The 16,916-nt window shown below is 39.0% G+C and overlaps 1 protein-coding gene across 1 annotated transcript in view; it reads left to right on the top strand.

Annotated features, from left to right (window-relative positions):
* Positions 1-14,138: 14,138 nt before the first annotated feature.
* Positions 14,139-16,916, top strand: part of MYBPC1 (myosin binding protein C1) — a 49,617-nt gene continuing 46,839 nt past the window's right edge. Inside the window, exons 1-2 of the mRNA XM_064729972.1 lie at positions 14,139-14,182; positions 14,901-14,977. Of these exons, the coding sequence (XP_064586042.1) occupies positions 14,139-14,182; positions 14,901-14,977 (121 nt within the window). The remainder of the gene's footprint in view (positions 14,183-14,900; positions 14,978-16,916) is intronic.

Genomic DNA, 16,916 nt, shown 5'->3' with positions numbered 1-16,916 from the left:
TCAGTGTGTGTGTTTTTTCTGTCAGAAGGTGGAAGCATGGTTGGATAACTCATTTCAGAGTTTAGAGCCCCTCCACGTGCCCTCTCCATGCTCCCAGGAGTGCACAGACTGCGCAGCAAGAAGGGAGCCCATCTTACAGCAGTGATCAATGCAGTCGCTGCTCTCCCTTCCCTGGAGATTAGGAAATAGTTCTTACATAATTTGCTCTCCCTGGCCCTGTTACTAATTGAAAATAGCATGTGATCTACTTCCTAGGGCACTTGTCCTTATATGTGATGGCTCCAGCAAGTTATTTTGATCAAGTGATTATGACAAAAATTTCTGTTCTAATTTAATTCTCTGTAGGCTCAAATGGTGGTTTTCGGAAGCATTGAAAACATTGTTCAGTAGTAGCATGATGCTTCCTGAGATGGGTCTGTATTAAAATACATTCATCATGTCTTTGCAGGCCTAGAATAACTTCCTAATTTTGGTCATAGGTGCCAAGAGGAGGCTGCAGTCAACCATAGACAGAGATGAAGATTCCCTTTTCCTACAGATTTCTGTAAAAACCTTAGCTCTGTGTATATAGACATTAACTGCAGACACATTTACTCCAGGTACTGAACTGACAGGATTGAACATGATGGGCAAAAGCAACTCACACAACAGCACAATTACTTTTTTTCTCAAAGGGGAGTCAGGCTTTGCTCAGCCAGCCTGCAAATCTAGTCCAAAAGCCAATTCCAGATTTTCCTTCTCTCAAAGCCCTGAAGCTGTGACAAAATTAACTGAATACAAATGTAGTTAAAACTGAAAGAGACCCCAAATGAAAAGTTTATTGGCATAGCTGGTGGGAGAGGTCTTACTCCTTGATACTCACCTACTCCAGTGTGCTAGTGGACTAGGAAGAGCAGTAAAACAACTCCTGAGCAGCTGTTGAATTCCAGCTTCCAGGTATTTTTGTGTTTGTTTTTATAGCTCTCTGCCATAAGATCTTTCCTGTGGAAAAGAAATGCACCAATTCCTGTGGAAAAGAAATGGCCCTTAGAATCAGTTCAACAGCACAAGAAGGAGTAAAAACTTCCTCTAATCAGTCTGAGCTGATTGAGTGTGTGTGGTAGAACCTTTCACTATTTTCTGGACTGAAATGAAATACCTAAAACCATTTGCACACCTCGATGTGCACAGCATTGCATGTCCATCCCTTTTCAACAGCTTTCTTCATTTCCAGTGCCACTGAATCATTGTTCCTGTAAAAATTACAGAAGCCCTTACTCCTGGTGGTGGGGAGAATATCTGTGGCTTGTGATATCTAGGAACAGCCACGTGAGAAATGCCATGCAGATGGAATAATTTATAGACTAATAGCTTCTGGGTCTCATGCTGTGATACTCATGTAGATACAGATATACATACACACACTGTAGCACGCTTGGTATCTTGTGTTTTTATAAGAACATAGTATCTAGGTCAAAAACCTTATTTTAGACCCAAAGAAGAGTGTAATTCCAATGGAGACTGTGGCTGCCACTCCCCCACAGATGCAGACTTCGGTGAAGGCACAGAGGGTCAGATGCCTGATGACATTTTTTCCATGGCATTCCCTCCAGCCTTACTAATCTTTCATCTAAGCTTTCCTTAGCCCTATTTTTAAAGGGGAAATCTGACCTCTGTCCTGTGCCCCTTTTTCTTTGCCCTTGTTTTGCATTTCCATGTTTTGCAATGAAGTTTTCTCTCTTACCCAGCAGCTTTTTTAGCTGGAGGGAAACCATATGCCGTGAGCTGTGAGTGTAATTCACAACAGCATCTTATAAATGCATTTTGCTGTCAGGCTTTGTAAGAGCTTTCTCTCATACATATCACTTACTGATTTACTGATGCAAACCCCCACAGCTTGTCTGCAAACATCCTGCTGTGTGCAAACATTCCCAAAAGGCAGAGCTAAGTGTTTAGGCTTTATTAAAGTGAAGGCACATAGTTCTAACAGTAATCTCCATTGATGCAGGATGAGATTGAGAGGTAGAAAACATTAACAGTAGAAACACTGAGGGATGTTTGTCATTTCATATGTGAGCATTCACAAAGGGACATACATGATTTCATGTAGGTCTCCTAAATTTTCACCCACAGAAAGAGTCCGTCCTTTCCACATGTGCAAAATACTCCTTAAGGTTTCTCAGTTCTCAATTCTGAATCCCTGCAATCTGAGCAACAATAAATATTTACATACAAAAAAGCTTACAAAAAGAGAGAACTACATAAGTCAGTACATAGAAATCCCAATAAAGAAGTAAGCTTCTGAGTTTTAGTCTATTTCTGATTCTTTTAGTGTTTACTACCAGCAATACTGCAACACTGATAAAAAGCTTTTCTGTATTGCCAGTTTGGAGTTTACTTTTTAAAACTAAAAAGAACTTAATTACAAACTTAATTACAAATCCACTTTGCTTGTACGTACAGGACACCAAAACTCACAAAAAGTAGTAGCCACTGAATTTTGCAGCCCATAAGTTTGAGTAACCCCTAGCAAACTAAAAAGTGGATGCTGCCACCCTCTTGAGTGAGGTGCTCTCCACAAGTGGGATGACTGAAAATGAGCATTGGGTAGGTGAAAAATTCAGGGCAAAAGCAGTAATGGATCATTAGTGATTGAGGACTTGGAACAGTCCCTGATCACGTAGGCGCCCAACAGGGCTCCTGTTACAATCCCCTCCTGCAAGGCGCTGCCCCTCTGGAGGAGGCTGAGGGCTGCTCTGCAGATGACAGGACAGTGCTCTTATCTGAAGGAAGTCTGAGAAGACTCTTCCTTCTTGAAAAGATCACAGAGTATCAGATTATCTGTCACCCACTGTCAAATAGAGTTTAGCAAATGTTTTTCTTATTTGGTATTTGGATGCGGTTGTGGCAATGTTTAGACACGGTTGCAGCGTATATTACTCTGACAAAGAGCTCATCACAAGCTGATGGACTCAATCCTTGGCAAATCACAACATGTGAGTGTCTGGTTTTGCCTCTGAACGTCAAAGAAAAGTCTGTGAACAAAAATCATGGAATGGGAACACCAGCAGGATTCCATTTTTAATCACCGAACTGCTTTAGTCAGAATTTTAGTGAAAACGAAACCCATCAGCATGTCCCAAGTGTTTCCTTGGAACTGACTGAAAGGAGATAGATTGCATGAATTCGTGCTGCCACAGATTTATGCTGATGTCATCATTTTCCCTAAGGGTCAATCTCCCTGTGTGGAATGATTTCCCACAGCCTGCACACAATCACATGGCTCTCAGGACTGCTCTGGGTGCCCTGAACAACAGGAGACAGACATTTGTGGAGCTCACTGCAATTATGCAGAGCATCAGGCCCATAATGTGATTTCCATAAAACAATACTGCAAATTGTTTTCTTAATTCACAGCGAAATATTTCAGGAGAGCTCAGCAAAACAACCGTGTTGTGTTTTGGGTTGAGCAAGACTAAAGACATTTTTCCAAACTGGTAAAATGCTTCCTGAGCAGGTTGGGAAATTATCTGGCAATCTGAAAGGAAGTTCATTAGTGGTTAAGTACTCATCTCTTGAAATAAATGACCTTTCAACTTTATTGCTGACTTTTGTCCTATAATTAGAAGTGCAACTTCCATTAAAAGCTTATTGTTAAATTTGAAGAATAGATTGCTTTCATGCCTAAGCAGAAGTTCTGTGGTTTATGAAGTTTTCTATCCAATAACCTTGTCTACTTTATTACCTTTTGAAGCTTTTAGGAAGGATGTTAGCATTAGTCACTGTACTTCTTGTCTGGTATCACACTGTGGTGTCTCTTGCTTTCAATTTGCCCTTGGGAATGTATTGAGATAAATGAAAAGATTTGCTTCTAGAAAAAAATTATCAAGGAATTATTGCAAGGAAGGATAGGAAACTGGATATTGTTATACTTTTAAAGTAGGTTTAGACTATTCTGATGAGTGGGTTAATTGACTTTGGTACATGTAGATCAAGGATTATTTAGGTTTGGGTTATTTAAAAGAAGAATTTCCCGTGGCTGGAGTAGGAGTGGAAAGAAAGAAATCTGAACTGCGCCGATCTCCTGCATTTTCTGTTTATTCAGTGCAGTTCCTGAGCAGGGAGCTCACCTGTCTTTCTGTGCTGGGCTGTCCCCTGTCCCTGCAGATCCCCAAGGGCTGGGTGTCCCCTGGGACAGGCAGATCCCAGGTTTTTCCCAAGGCAGGGATCCGATCGCCCTCTGCAGGGCCAGCACTGAGCCCGGCCCCAGGTGCAGGAAGAAAGCCCTTCACCGACCCGAGCAATGATTTTTAAATTAAAAAAGGCAGATTAAATATTCCCAGCTGGGTTGGGGAAGTGATGAGTGGCTCTGCAGAGCTCCCACATGCAGCTCCTCCACGAGTCTGTGCCTCTCTTCAGAGTGAGAAGAGTTTCAGGGGCTTTCAGGTATGGCAAGGGCACTGCAGGGATAAACCTGTGAGAAGGGCAAGAGCTCTAAGGTGTGGCACTGCAGGGATAAACCTGGGAGATTCACAAGCCCAGCTCACTTCCCTTCAGACTGAGAAGAGTTTCAGGGGCTTTCAGGTATGGCACTGCAGGGGCAAACATGTGAGCCTCACAAGTCCAGCTCACTTCTCTTCAGGCTGAGAAGAGTTTTAGGACTCTCAGGTATGGCACTGCCTGTACAAACCTGGGAGCATCTCAAGTCCAGCTCACTGCGGTTTCAGGACTGCTTTTGTTGTTTTTGTTGTTGATTTTACAAGGTAAAAACAGGAGTGCTGGGTTCTGTCCATAAGCACCCATCCCGTTGGCAATATTTGCACAGGCAGTTTTCTCCATCTGTTTCACTGGAGCCTGAATTGTGTGATGCATCATGTGAAGCAGCAGTAAAGAATGGCTCAGGTGACTGAGAACAGGTAGGTGAGGAATGCAGAATTTCAGGAGTTGTGAATCATCTCAGGCTCACATTAACTTGGTGGTATAGAAACAGATGGTGCCATAATAGAGGAAAATTTGGCGCTCTCTGTCGTTTGTAGGAAGAAGCTGATTTTGTGTGGGATTTCCACAATTTTCACTATGCATATTTTAGGAGGAAAATGCATACTAAGAACTTTTTTCAGCAACATTCAGTTGCAAGGTATATTCATTGCATATACCTTGTTGTATAACAAGTTTTGCAGTGACATTTCAAAAGAGAATGTTTTTATTTCCAAATGTGGAAATAAAATTTAACATATTGGGATATGGAATTAATGATAAATCAATGTTCCCATGAATAGTCTCAGGCTCTGCAAGTACAGGTGTGTTGACAAAGTCTTCTCATGAAGGTGCAGTAATGAATGTAAGCTGAATTTCTTCACATTGTTAAACACTGTAACACATTTCAGCAAAACCCTTTTGTCTGGTAAGTGGTTAACAAGCAGAACATTATCTCCAAGATTTTGCATGCTAGATAGCATCACAAAATTTTAGTCTTGGAAGTCCAAAAAACCCACAAATTGAGATTTTTGGTTTGGTATGGTTTAATGATGAAATATATTAGAAAACTGTGATTGCAAAAACTCAGCAAAAAAAATTAGTCAAAGATTTCAGCAACATTTGCCACTAAAATTGTGGTCTGCTGCTAGTCTGTGAATTGTGAGATACAAGCACAGATACTCTCTTTTTTCTGTTAGCCGCACAAGTGCTCAGGAATATAACTTTTATGGGTTATTTTCTTTGATATAAAGTAAGAGAAGAAAGATATCACGGAAATAGAATGGAATTCAATTACTCCATCCTGGTGCCTTGTGGACTGGGTAGGCTAAAAATGAGTTTAAGAATGCATGGGAACTTGATAACCAGACTATAGCCACTAAACTTCACCTATCCATCTTAAATACTGTCAGTGCTTGGCAGCTTTCCAGATCCCTGTTATAGTGTACATGAAATTTTGAGACTGAAAAAGAAGATACTTAGAAGACTACAGACATATAAACATATGTTTTATTAAATTACTTTTGTTCAAGGTCATGGTTACAGTGTTCTCTAAAGATTAATTCCTATGTGAAAGCACAAGAAATGAGTGGAAGTTTACATATGATCAGGTTTGATCTAGCAGCATCATTTCAGCAAAATGGAAACCACAAGGAAAACACTCAAAATAAGCAATGATGGTTTTATGCACTTCTATAACTATGAATGGCTGTGAAGGAAGAATCTGGACTCACCAATTGTACTGCAGCTCCTCATGTGGATCTGTAAACTATTTATTTGGTGTCTAGTCCATTCCACAGAATTCCCGATTTCCAGACTTCTGCTCCAATTGTTCATTCAGTTTTTCATTCCTCAAGTCAGGGAACATTCTTACATTTAATATGTGACAGTTTGATTGTCTCTGGTGGCCCATAAAATCCTTTATAATGGAAAGCATTTAAATTAGTCCTGAAATGGGACTACTCTCAGTGAATTTATATGCTGGGACTAGTTATTATCCTTGGGCTTGTTTGTGTTTTTTGTATTTTAATCATACACCAAACTAAATTTTTAAGCAAACTCTTTTTGTTAATTTTACTTATTCTTCAGTCCCTACCTAAATGTGCATCACTGGACTGTGACACTTGTAGCTGCTGGAGTATAAAATAACTTCATCTTCTGTGAACATGCTGATTTGTTCACTTTGTTACAATAAGAGGGAGTATTTAATGGAAGGTTGTTGTTTTCACTTTTAAGCACTATCACAAGTCAAACCCAGCAGTTTATCTTGTACAATCCAAGAGTAGAAATGGAAAGACAAACTAAAAATATATTATAAATGTGTCAGTTTGGCTCTATCACAGTATTGGCCACAATATTAGTCATTTGGCCAGCCAACCAAGCACCAATAAGACACCAGAGCTAATTTACTTCAGTCCTTTAGAACAAATCAGCTTTCAGGTTTTAGGACCAATGTCTGTTTAGAGCTGTTTCTCTAGGTATATTTTTAAAATAACAATGTCCATGGATATTCATAAAATAAGGTGATGATTTCAGCTGGTATTGTAGTTTCTTGCTTCTGCTCAGACTGGAATTGTCTGTGGAAGTTGCACACAAATCAGATTATTTCTCAGTAGAGAACAGGCTCATGAGGCACCAGGCAGACCTTGCGTGCATGACTGTGCTCAGATTTTGCAGAATGATAAGCACCCCTCTCTTTCTTTCAATTGTAATTAGTAATAATTGTATTTATTTCAATTTAAGTCCAATTGAATGCACTTTTATTGATTACAAGTGACTTTGAACCAAGCCCTCTCTTTTCCAGCTTGTTTTCTGGGGTCTTCTAACAGTACTGTTTCCCAATGAAATGGGAAATTTACCATGTTGAGTAAATTTACAATTGACTCAACAAACTATAGAGATTACCATGTTCTGGTAATCTCTATAGTTTGTTGAGTAAATACCTGTCTGCCAAAAGTTGAGGCTATGGCTTTTACCCACATCATTGATGCCACTGTGATTTGGCTGAAGTGATCCACAAAAAATCGTCCAACCATTTTGAGCCATTTCTCTTCTTTGGAGCACTTCTTTTTTTCTGGGAACATAAGGAATGAAGGGAATAAGCTTTGCTGCTTTTTTCTGCTGCTGATCTGGACATGAGGTGTGCCAAGCAACTGTTCCATATCCTTAATCCTTCCCTGCCCACCTCTTCCAGTGGATCACCTACTTCAGGAGGAAGCCTGGTGCCACAAGGATGGTTCTGGTGTCCTGCTGGGGCTGGGCACAGGGCACAATCCTCACACACAACAACTGCACAGGGGCTGGGGCGAGCCCTGCTCTCTCCCCAAAACAGCATTTTGTCTATTTCTGTCTGACCAGCAGAGTCAGCACTTTAGGAATGCCCACGTAACAGTTATATTGGTCCGATCCCTCAAGATTAATCCACCTACTAAAATGTGACACAGGCTGACGGTGACAGGTCTTTGTGACAAAAAGCATTAAGTGACCATCCTCATGTTGTTTGACATATGAGAGTCTCTTTAATATGTTGCTGTTGCAAAGACAGATATCATACCTGTGTCCATGATGGTGCAGCCACAGTCCTGCTTTCCTTTCCAGGGAAATGGGGGATGAGTCCTCTGGTCAGACTGGGAGAGATCCTGAATCCCTTGGATATTCTTTGCTGGCTTGTAACTGATCTGTATGGAACTGCAGGGAGAAATTAGTGCAGGAGACTTTCCTCCTCCTTCCTGTGCATGTTCCAGCCCAATGACAGTGAAATGCTATCTTTAGGCTTTGTGCAAGCCCTGATTCAATGCTCAAGGTCATTTCCTTTACTTACCTAAGGTAAAAAAGGCAAACCACCCACTACTCATTTTCCAAAATGACTGAAAGTTCTTAAGCCTACCCAAAACAAAGCTGGCCATGAGCACAGAGCTGAATGATGGCCAGGTTATCCAGCCAGACCTCATTCCCAGTATGCTTGCTGACAGGTTGTAGTTCTTGAACGCTCTGAGCTGCAGGTCCCCAGGATACTCTGCTTTCAGCACAGCCGCAGAGCAGGACCTGGAGGCTGTTTTAGAACCATCATCATGCCTCATTATGATTGCATTCCAGTGTGAAAGGTAATATATGTGATGTCAGGGAGTTTCTATGTTTTGTGCTGCCAGAAAAGCCAGTGAAAGTGGGAATCCAGAGCCCTTGAGAACTGGCCACCACACACAAACTGACATCCCTGTGTCAGATCCCTGCCAAAGCTGCTTCTGGCTGTGGCAGGTCAGATGCCAGTGCAACTAGACCTAAAATGGAATTGAAATTTTAAATAATGGCAGCCTCAATTTAACATGATTCTTAGGTATTTTCATAATTTTAGCACATCTATTAATATCAATTAATAAACTTTAAGCTTAGTTATATACACACAGAAAGAGATTTTAAGTCTTATTTTATCTGAAAAACTGAACATAATAAATGTGGAAAAGAGATGGGAAATTGTTGGTAATGGGTCAAGTTGCATCTCCTGCTGATTTTCAAGCATGCATGCGTGCGTATATAATTATAAATTACACATAAAAATGTCTTGGCTCTACTAAGTGCTCATATCCTGTGTCAAACTGGATCCTGAATGCATCTCATGACATGGCTGAGGCATGAAAGCATTTCTGAAGATGTTATCTAAGTGACAGTTGTGCTTTCATTTTATTTTACTTGCTAACTACACTTAATACACTATCTTTTCTGAGTAGCCATGTAGCGAGAGGACTGCTCAGTTCCTTCCTGTCCTTGCTGTAGAATTACATCTGGCATTAGAATTACACAGAATTACATCAGGTGCATTGCCAGTTTCATAGCCAATGACTGACCCAAGCTCTGTGTTTAGCACAACACAACCCCCTCAAATATAACATTCTCAGTTCTCCAATAAAGAACTGCAAAGAAGAGACCTTTTGTTTCAGAAACTCTGAAGCAGAAGTTAACTTTATTTATTCTGTAGAGGGCACACTTTACATTATGGTGTCAATCCAGTGGTAACTGGACCCTCAGCAGCCTCTTTCCCCTTTAGCTCAAGAGGCATCATTGCAAGCCAGTGATGTGCACCTCTCCAGAGGGATTGAGGATTGCATGCTGGAGGTTTTCTCCACCAGCAGCGCCCTGACAATGCCTGGGCAGAGCACCATATTAGGCAGCAGCCCGAGGGAATGGCATGTGGGGACTCCAGGGAGCATGCCTCCTAGGGAAGGAGCGCAGCCATGAGCTGCTGGTTGAGGGTGCAGAGCCCTGTCCTGGCTGACAAGGCTGCTGCAGAGGTCAGCCAGAGAGGGCTGTCATTCTTTGGGGAGGTGGAAACTACTCTGAGCTATTAATGGTTTTTTTCCTGGCTGTCTTCAGGAATGGAGCTGTAAGCCAGGCATGACCATGAAAGGGGTTGCACACGGCCAAAAGATTATGTTGAAGTATCTCCCATGTCTCTGCCACCCACAGTGCCTGGAACTTTCCCCTTTTCTTTTTGATTCCCACATTATACTTCAGGTCTCTCCTTTGAGCTCCATTCATGCCCCAGTTTTCTTAGCAGTAATCTGAACAGCCTTAAATTATGGTTTAGGAAACAAACTTCTGACTTCTTGGTCAGGCTTCAGTCAATGTCCCATCACAGAATTGCAGAATAGCTGAGATTTGAAATGGACCTTTGGAGAAAGTGGAGTCCAAGCTCTCTGCCAGGAACAGGGTCCAACAGAGTAGGTTGCTTGTGAGAGTGCTCAGGTTTTGAATGCCTCCTTTTGTTGTCTGCATTAATAAGATGAGATGTACACAATAATAATAATAATAATAATAATAATAATAATAATAATAATAATAATAATAATAATAATAATAATAATAATAATAATAATAATAATAATAGTAGTAGTAGTAGTAGTAATGTTCCAGGGTCTGGTCTGTGCTGTAGACTTTGGCTAACATCTCTTCCTGGTGATGCAGGACTTGTGTGATTGCTGAGCAGCATTGCAGTGTTGGTGAAGCCACAGAATACCTCTCAAAATGAAAGAAAAATTCAAGACAGGTCCCTCAAAAGTCTCATATGCCTTTCATCTGAGAGTGGAAAGTGCTATATTGGTTGAATTTTTAATTATAATTTTGTAACTCTCGTTGGTGAGCCAGAGACATGGGAGATACTTCAACATAATCTTTTGGCCGTGTGCAACCCCTTTCATGGTCATGCCTGGCTTACAGATCCATTCTCCTTGGTGTAACTCTCGTTTTCTAATCCAGTGTTCATAAGAATACTCCTTGTTTCTAGCTGTTAAATTTCACAAGGAAAATGATACAATCAATAATTTTCTGCTATTACTTTTCCATTCAAGAAACATACTTCCATACCACAATGATGTCTCAGCTGAAATTTTTACTCTCAGCAGAATCAGTGAGAAATGTCATGGTAGCAAAGCAAATAGGTTCCCAGACATTCTCTTGGTGGTACAACTTTCATGTTTTCATATGAAAATTTCTCATATTTTTCTTGGCCGCAAAAAAAATAAACTTAGTATGTCAGTAATTAGACATGAAAAAATGAATTGCAGTGAATCTATGTAAAGATATTTCATTATTTTCACACTCAGTGTGTTGGTCCTTAATATACTTCCTTACATTCTATATGGTGGGTGCTGTGATCAGAACATACAACACCAGCTCTTTCTTTGTAGCAAGGGAATCTCTTTGGAACCTCAACAAGGATTTGCTGTTGTATCTGTGTATGTTCCCAAACCATATCAAATTCACATACTCAGCTTAAAATTATATTTGCACTAAAAATATTTGTCCCTTTTAAACACTATATAAGAATGAGAATTGTGTTTTAGTTATATTTAGAACTGAGTGTAAAGGAATTGCCTTCCTAGCATTTCTATGTGATGGAGATTGAATTTTTTTTCCTGAATCTGACCTGAGGTGGGGTACCAAGGGTTAATGTCCACAACATGGCAAAACTTACTAACAGCCATCTACTTTTACAGTTCAGGGTTTTAACTTTTTAAATCTTTACCTTTTAAAAACAGTTAAACTGTAAGTCCATGCTAGTGCCAAAAAATATTGCTGTTTTCAACGTCTAAACTCCTAAAGCTTTTAAATGTTGAAAATAAGCTTCCTTTTTTTTGTTTTAAAAATATATTTTAGGTAGTCAATTTGTTCTTATGTTTTTAGATAGGAGAACATGCAATCCCAAAATAATATAATTTAAATAACATAAAAAGCCTGGTTCGTGTATCACACATTGGAAAGGGAAGTGATTTACATTAAAAAAATCATCATTGAAAGAAAGACAATAAGAAAGCCCAAACATACTGCAGGTTCCACTCAGAGCAGCTGAACTGTGGTGTTTTGGTGTTGTTTGTTTTTACTTTCTGCTTGCACTGAACATTGAACTCCAGATCTAATGGTGTGGTTGAAAATGAGATGAACGTCTCTGGATCCACTCTTCATAATCCCCCTAAAGTAATGCATCCATTACACTTCAAAGTTAAAATCATATCTGATATTATTTCAGTTGGTGGAAATTTTGCTTAATTTTGGACATGAGTGAGAGACCTTATCACTCTCTAAAACTGCCTGAAAGGAAGCTGTGGACAGGTAGGGCTCAGTCTCTTCTCCCAAGTAATAAATGATAGCACAAGAGGAAATGGCCTCAATTTGTGCCAGGGGAGGTTGAGGTGGGATATCAGGAAAAATTTCATCACTGAGAGGGTTGTTGAGCACTGGAACAGGCTGCCCAGAGAACTGCACTCAGCATCCCTTCAGGAATTTAAAAAATGTGTAGATGTGGTTTTGATGTGGTTTAGTGGTGACTTGGCAGTGCTGGGTTAGTGGTTGGACTCAATGTTAAAGATCTTTTCCAACCTAAATTATTCTGTGTTTCCATTAATATTATCTATTTCCACACTAAACAATTTCACTGAATTCTCTTTGCCTAACAAGAGCTTAAATCTCTGACCTTGTCACTCTGAAGTTGTCACACTTTGCGTGCGTGAAAGCAGAATCAATTTCACAACTGCATTTAAATATTAAAGAACTCAAAGTCAACAAACATACACCAAATGTATGAAGAATATTTGCTTGTATTTTAAGCTCAATATCTGTCTTCTTTCCTCATTTTTCAGAAACTGAAAATGAAAGTGCACCGCCACCTCCAGGTTAGTGTAAAAAATGCTGATTTGAGCTGCGGCACTAACAACACTTGCATGAGACTGGTTTGTGTTCATTGTCTCTTTGAGAGTAAGAGGACAGTAAGAAAAGTAAAAAAGCCTGTACAAGTAAGATATCCTCACTTCACTTTGCCTGAATACCGATTTTTCAGACTCAAGTTTTGCTTGTGAGTGACTAGTTGTTTGCTTGATATTGCACATGTCCTTCAGAATACAGGTAAATCATGGCTGCCTAAATTATTTTGTTAAATTATGCTGTCCTCTTTGATGCTCATTTGGTGAGTATTATTCTCTATATAGCTACCTAAACAGCAATTCCAAACAGAACGAACACCCTACAAGTGTTAAATCTGCCTTTACTTACTGTCTTGATAACTGGCATTTTACAAGCCTGATTGAAGAGGTCTTTGTTTCAACAATACACACTTTGATTAAAAAATGACAAAGGTATCATTTGCCACAAGGAATTTCATGGTTAAATTAGCCACATATTATTTTTATGTGATGAACTCTTTCATATTGCATATATTTGTAAGGAAAGTTAATTGGTTTTTAATTAATGATATTTTACTCAACCATAAAATTTGTACAGTTAATATTAAACTAATTAATTTCACCCTTAGGGTCTTACCTGATATACTTTGTACTTGAATGCATGTTTTTAATCAATCTTAACTTTCAAGTAGAACTGAAATGGGAAACAGCTTTTTATATACAGAAAGGAATAGCATCTTTGAAGCGTTACATTAAAAATATCTATTAACATTTTCAAAAAATTACCATCTTCCTTTCTATTTAAAAGCACAGGATTAAATACAAAATCACTTCAGTAACCTCCTTCCTTTTCTGCTTACCTGCCTAAATAATAAGTAGGGTGTCATTAGGCTTTTATGTTAGGCACTGACCAAACTGGGATATTTCTAGGCTGGACATGCCAGTCACTTCTGGCTCAAGATGCTGTCATCTTGGATTATCAAGTGCTAACACACAAAGAGGGATGTTGGTTTCAAAATTCCAAATTTTATAACTTACAAATAGTTTATTGGACATAACCAAGCACCTTGAACTGCACCAGGAAATTTTTAGGAAGTCACTGTGAGAGGTCTTTCCAGATCTCAGTGTCAAGCCACAAGTGTGGAGCACTTTGATGAAGTTTTCAAATAATATGTAGACATGCTACCATCTGCTAGGATCACTGAAATCTTCTGATTCCTGTTCCTACTGGGAAAAGAAAGTGTTACTGTAGCAAAAGTCCCATTAAAAAAGGAACATCTGGCCAAGATGGACAGCCTGACAGCTGGATTTGGGAATTTAGGGAATCTAGACTGAAGCATCGATGAGTCTGTCACATTACCAGAATGTGGCGTTTCCTTTTAAGTTTCAGCTTTAATTTTCATAGTTACTGTGGCTGCACAAATGGGAACAAGAAATCAGGATAATCAGAGTATCAACTGGCTCTTGCAGATGTTTTCTCCATGGAACAAAAATTATCTTAATTCCATCCTGACAATGTTAGGATCACCCAAAGCCATGTTCTGTCAGGCAGCTGACAGGTAAGTTTGCCACAGAAAGCCATTGCTCACAGGCAACAGGATATTGAGTGTTTATACCTTGAAGACAGCACATGATTTGACAAGATTCCAGACTGAATGAAGTAGGAAACCAAAACCAATAGGAATCCTATCAAATCCTGAAATAGAGAAAATGTGGAAATTGTTGTTTTGTTTAAAGCACAGTCCAAGTTTTCTCATGCAGACGAGGTAAAAAATAATTCACATTCACCTGCTTGGAGTAGAGGACAGGCTGGCAGTTCTGATCAAGAAACTGAATACAAGTAGTCTCAGCAAGACTATGTTGATAATGATGAAGATGATGATAAAGAATTAAAGAATATCCTCAATACACTCTGTCCTTTTTCTTAAGGATCAACTGAGTGGCAGTAACTCATGTCTGATCCAGTTTCTTTCCAATTAACAATGATATGTTACTAATTTCAAAAGCTTTTGCAAATTATCCCGAGAACAAGAGACTAACAACTGCTGCTCCTAAAAACCCAGTTTATTTTTTCCACTGAGTCCCAGAACATCAATCTTAAATGTCTTGTTCAAAACACAGAAATTGCATTGATATGCACAGGTTGTAAAATGTTGTATAGGATTGCAACTGTATATTACATATACACATATATCAATCATTCTTTAATGTTGTTTTTCCAATACTAGCAGAACCTGCATTTTTAAATGCTGTGTAAGTCTTTCTTTTTACTTTAAGATCCTCTCAAAACTATACTTGTACTTCCTACACAGAACAAAAAGCGCCACAGGAGGGTGGAAATGAAAAGGGCAAAGGTAAGTCTGAAACCATACTTTAAAAATGGGCAGTAAAGAAAACTAAATGCTGTTCTGATGCTGGATTGTTTGAGCTTTAATTCAGAATTTTGGTGCTAAATTTCAGAAGTGTGATATGAGGCTTCCTAGATCCTTTTTGTGCATGACTTAGCCAGCCCAAGGAAATTATGATACTCATGAATATCTTTTAAAATTCTGCAAACCAGACAGATGCTTTAGCAACAGTATTTATATTGACTGTTCAATAAATGGACCAAATTACAAGTGATTTCCATGAGCAGAAAGCTGTGTTTAAATGAGCCTGGCTGTTGCCCCTGACCAAGCTTGCTAAAACTCAAATATTGTGCACATTGGTTGCTTTTCAATAAAGTGGACAATGTCCTGCTGTCATTCTAAGCTGTTTCTGTTCTACCACAGAAACTTGATATTATACCTTTCAGAAAGCCCCATAGATTTTTAATTGGAAATTTAAAAATCACACATTAATCTTTCTGTCCTCATTGGAGCCCAGCAGATGAGCTCTTTACAGGTTCTGAAACGTGTGATTGAGGTGCCTGCTGTGAACAAACAGATAAATGTTCCACCAGCAGTGTGTGCAATAACCAGCTCCAGTTTTAGCACATATTTGTGTGCTGCTGAGATTATATTCTAGCTCTGCTGTCAATTCTTCTGGTTAGGAGGACGCATTTTGAGGGAACTGGGCCAAATTCTCTGCTTTTTGTAGGAGCCCTGCCAAAATAGGAATCAAACACCCCGTCAGGTTATTTTGAGAAGAATAATATCTTTTTTTAAACTTAATTCTGATCAAAGGCTAAAGCAGACCAAGATATGCTTACAACTGATGCTGTGCTTGCTTTTCATCTGGCATGGTTATGCTTTTTCATGGCAAATCAAGAAATGGCTTGCTTGAAAATGTATTCTGGCTTTTGCTGTCTTCCAAACAAAATCCTCTCTTTTAGACAGACTGGGTGTATACTGGATACTTGCAGATTTATTTGGCAAAGGCATGCATGGCTATTTTTCTCAGCAGAGTCAAAATATAAACACTGAGAATGTGTGATTCAAGTACCCTTTTGAAAATAAGAATGCTGAACCAGACTTCAGTGCATGCTATTTTGCCAGTTATCATTGCATTGAGCAATTATTTTGACACACAAAATTTTGTGTGAGTAATCAAATCTGTCAACTTGGTAATGGAAATGCAATTCAGAAATAATTTGCATGTCTAATGATAGGAAAAAAGATGAAAGTCTTGCCTCAAGCTATTCCAACAGTTAGTTCTGCTTGCTTTAATTTGGATATGAGAAAAATGTTTGTTCCCAAACTGAACATGAATGGTGATTTCCTCACTGCTTACAAGCCTACATTTCACTGAATAAAAATGAAAACATGGTAGGTAACTCATCCAAAACTTCTATTATCTTCTTATACATTATTATGTTTCTGTTTTGAATTTAGTGAATGAGACAACTATTTTCTAGGAGGAAAAATGTTCCTCCTAAGAGAAACCTGCTAGGAGGATTTTGCTACCAAAAAATATACCTTGAGATCCTACTATGGAGAATTGTTGCCTCCATTAAAATTCCAATGAAAGTCTGAATATTAATAGACAGATGACCTTCTGCCATGCTCCAGTGAAACTGTCACCTCTGCAAAGCAAAGGAGATGTCACTGCCAGACACTCAGTAGTAATACTTTTAAAAATTAGTTACAGAGCAGTTGTTCCTATCAGCTCTTGTTTTTCTGCAGAGTATCACCAAATACAGGAAAATGTATTTTCATAGATTTATTCCTTCAGGTTTGTGTGCCAGGAAAAAAAAACAAACAACTTTATAATGGTGAGCATAATTCACAAAAAGGGAAAAGGTTCCATTTTTCCAATATGTCCAAAATCATTTACACTTGAAACTGAACAGTTCAGCAAGGAAATTATGACAGA

Source organism: Zonotrichia leucophrys, chromosome 1A, assembly GCF_028769735.1.
Source record: "Zonotrichia leucophrys gambelii isolate GWCS_2022_RI chromosome 1A, RI_Zleu_2.0, whole genome shotgun sequence".
NCBI lineage: Eukaryota > Metazoa > Chordata > Aves > Passeriformes > Passerellidae > Zonotrichia > Zonotrichia leucophrys.
The sequence above is the reverse complement of the archived record's forward strand: the minus strand, read 5'-3'. Positions and strand labels throughout refer to the sequence as shown.